Source organism: Callionymus lyra, chromosome 16 (assembly GCF_982586985.1).
Source record: "Callionymus lyra chromosome 16, fCalLyr1.hap1.1, whole genome shotgun sequence".
NCBI classification, from domain to species: Eukaryota; Metazoa; Chordata; class Actinopteri; order Syngnathiformes; family Callionymidae; genus Callionymus; species Callionymus lyra.
This window is the reverse complement of record NC_141833.1, coordinates 8,697,757-8,699,086: the sequence shown is the minus strand read 5'-3', so window position 1 is coordinate 8,699,086 and position 1,330 is coordinate 8,697,757. Positions and strand designations below refer to the sequence as shown.

At 45.8% G+C, this 1,330-nt stretch overlaps 1 protein-coding gene across 1 annotated transcript; it reads right to left on the bottom strand.

Moving 5' to 3' along the window:
- Window positions 1-417: 417 nt before the first annotated feature.
- ctxn1 (cortexin 1) lies at window positions 418-696 on the bottom strand. Its single transcript, XM_087811399.1, has one exon. The coding sequence runs from the start codon at window positions 694-696 to the stop codon at window positions 418-420; it is 279 nt and encodes a 92-aa protein (XP_087667525.1).
- Between the last annotated feature and the right edge of the window lie 634 nt (window positions 697-1,330).

Genomic DNA, 1,330 nt, shown 5'->3' with positions numbered 1-1,330 from the left:
CATGGGCTGCAAATGGCCCTCAGGCCACCAGTTTGAAACCCCTGATGCATAAACGGTATTATTTCCCCAAATTCTTTATAGTATCGTACAATCCATTGGCATTAGCTTTGAGGATAATTTTGCTAATCTAATTTATTCTCAGAATCATGTATAAATGCACATATAACGTTTGTAATCATTGTCTAAAAATGGCAGATTCAAGATTAAATACAATTTTAATACATGTTATAGGAAAATACTATAGGATAAGGATATATTTCTGTGTCAAAATGTCTGATAACAATTGAATTCTGTACAAAAACAGATCATAAAGTCGGACGCAAAACTTGTATTTAAGTTAATTTGTTGATCGTTTTGACTGAAAACCTATAGAAAATCTACAACCGCCTGGTTCAGATGAGTCCATAGAAACCGATCTCACACCAGTGCATAGTCAAACTGTCCTCGGTCAGGACCCTCCTTGTGGTCCGTCCAGGACGAGGCCGGCATGCTGCTGTACGGGTCCAGGAGGATCCGGACGCAGCGCACCAGAAGGAAAAGCAGCAACAACACCAGCAGGCCCACGAAGCACAGAGCCGTCCCCTGGTCCGGGTGGCCCCCCATCGGCTGGAGCGCGGTGGGGCCCCTGGGGAGCCCCGGCGGGGGCGCCGACGAGCCCTGATCATAGTCCACAACCCAGTAGTTTGTGTTGCTCATAGTGAAGGTCGATGGAAAGTGATTACACAGGAGTCGACGCGGTCACTCGAGCAGAAACGGAAGCAACTCTCTAGTGGACGGAGCCGCGAGCCACGACACGCTCGTTCATTAAAAACGGTCTCCGGCTCCTACATCTGGAGCAGGGGCCTCTCGGTGCATGAGGGGCCGAGCGGGTGTTAATTACAGAGCCAAGGAGTAAATCTCAGATCCCGATCCGTAGATCAACGGCTGTCGGCGGCGAATGATTCTTGTGCTTCATAAAGGTTTAGCGTATTTAATAGGCCGGGCTGGTGTGGCCCCCCGTCACCTCGACCTGTTGACCTCTGCGTGGAGCTCCTGTGTTTGGTGATGCCTGCAGAAAAAACAACATGCGTTTGGTCAGACGTGGAAAATGTGGCCCTTTGACTTCACGAGGGTCACATAAATACAGTCAGAGTAAATTTAATAAACAGGATTTTGTAGAATAGGACTCTAGTCCTTTTTTTCTAGTCGCTAAAGAAATGTTTTGGGGTAAAAAGTGCTTTGATATCTTATTATTATTTTTATTATATAAAAGATTTTAACTTGACTTGTAGCATGATTATTTCTTGTTTTCCTTTTTATTCATAAAGTGGCTGAATGCAGACCTGTCTCC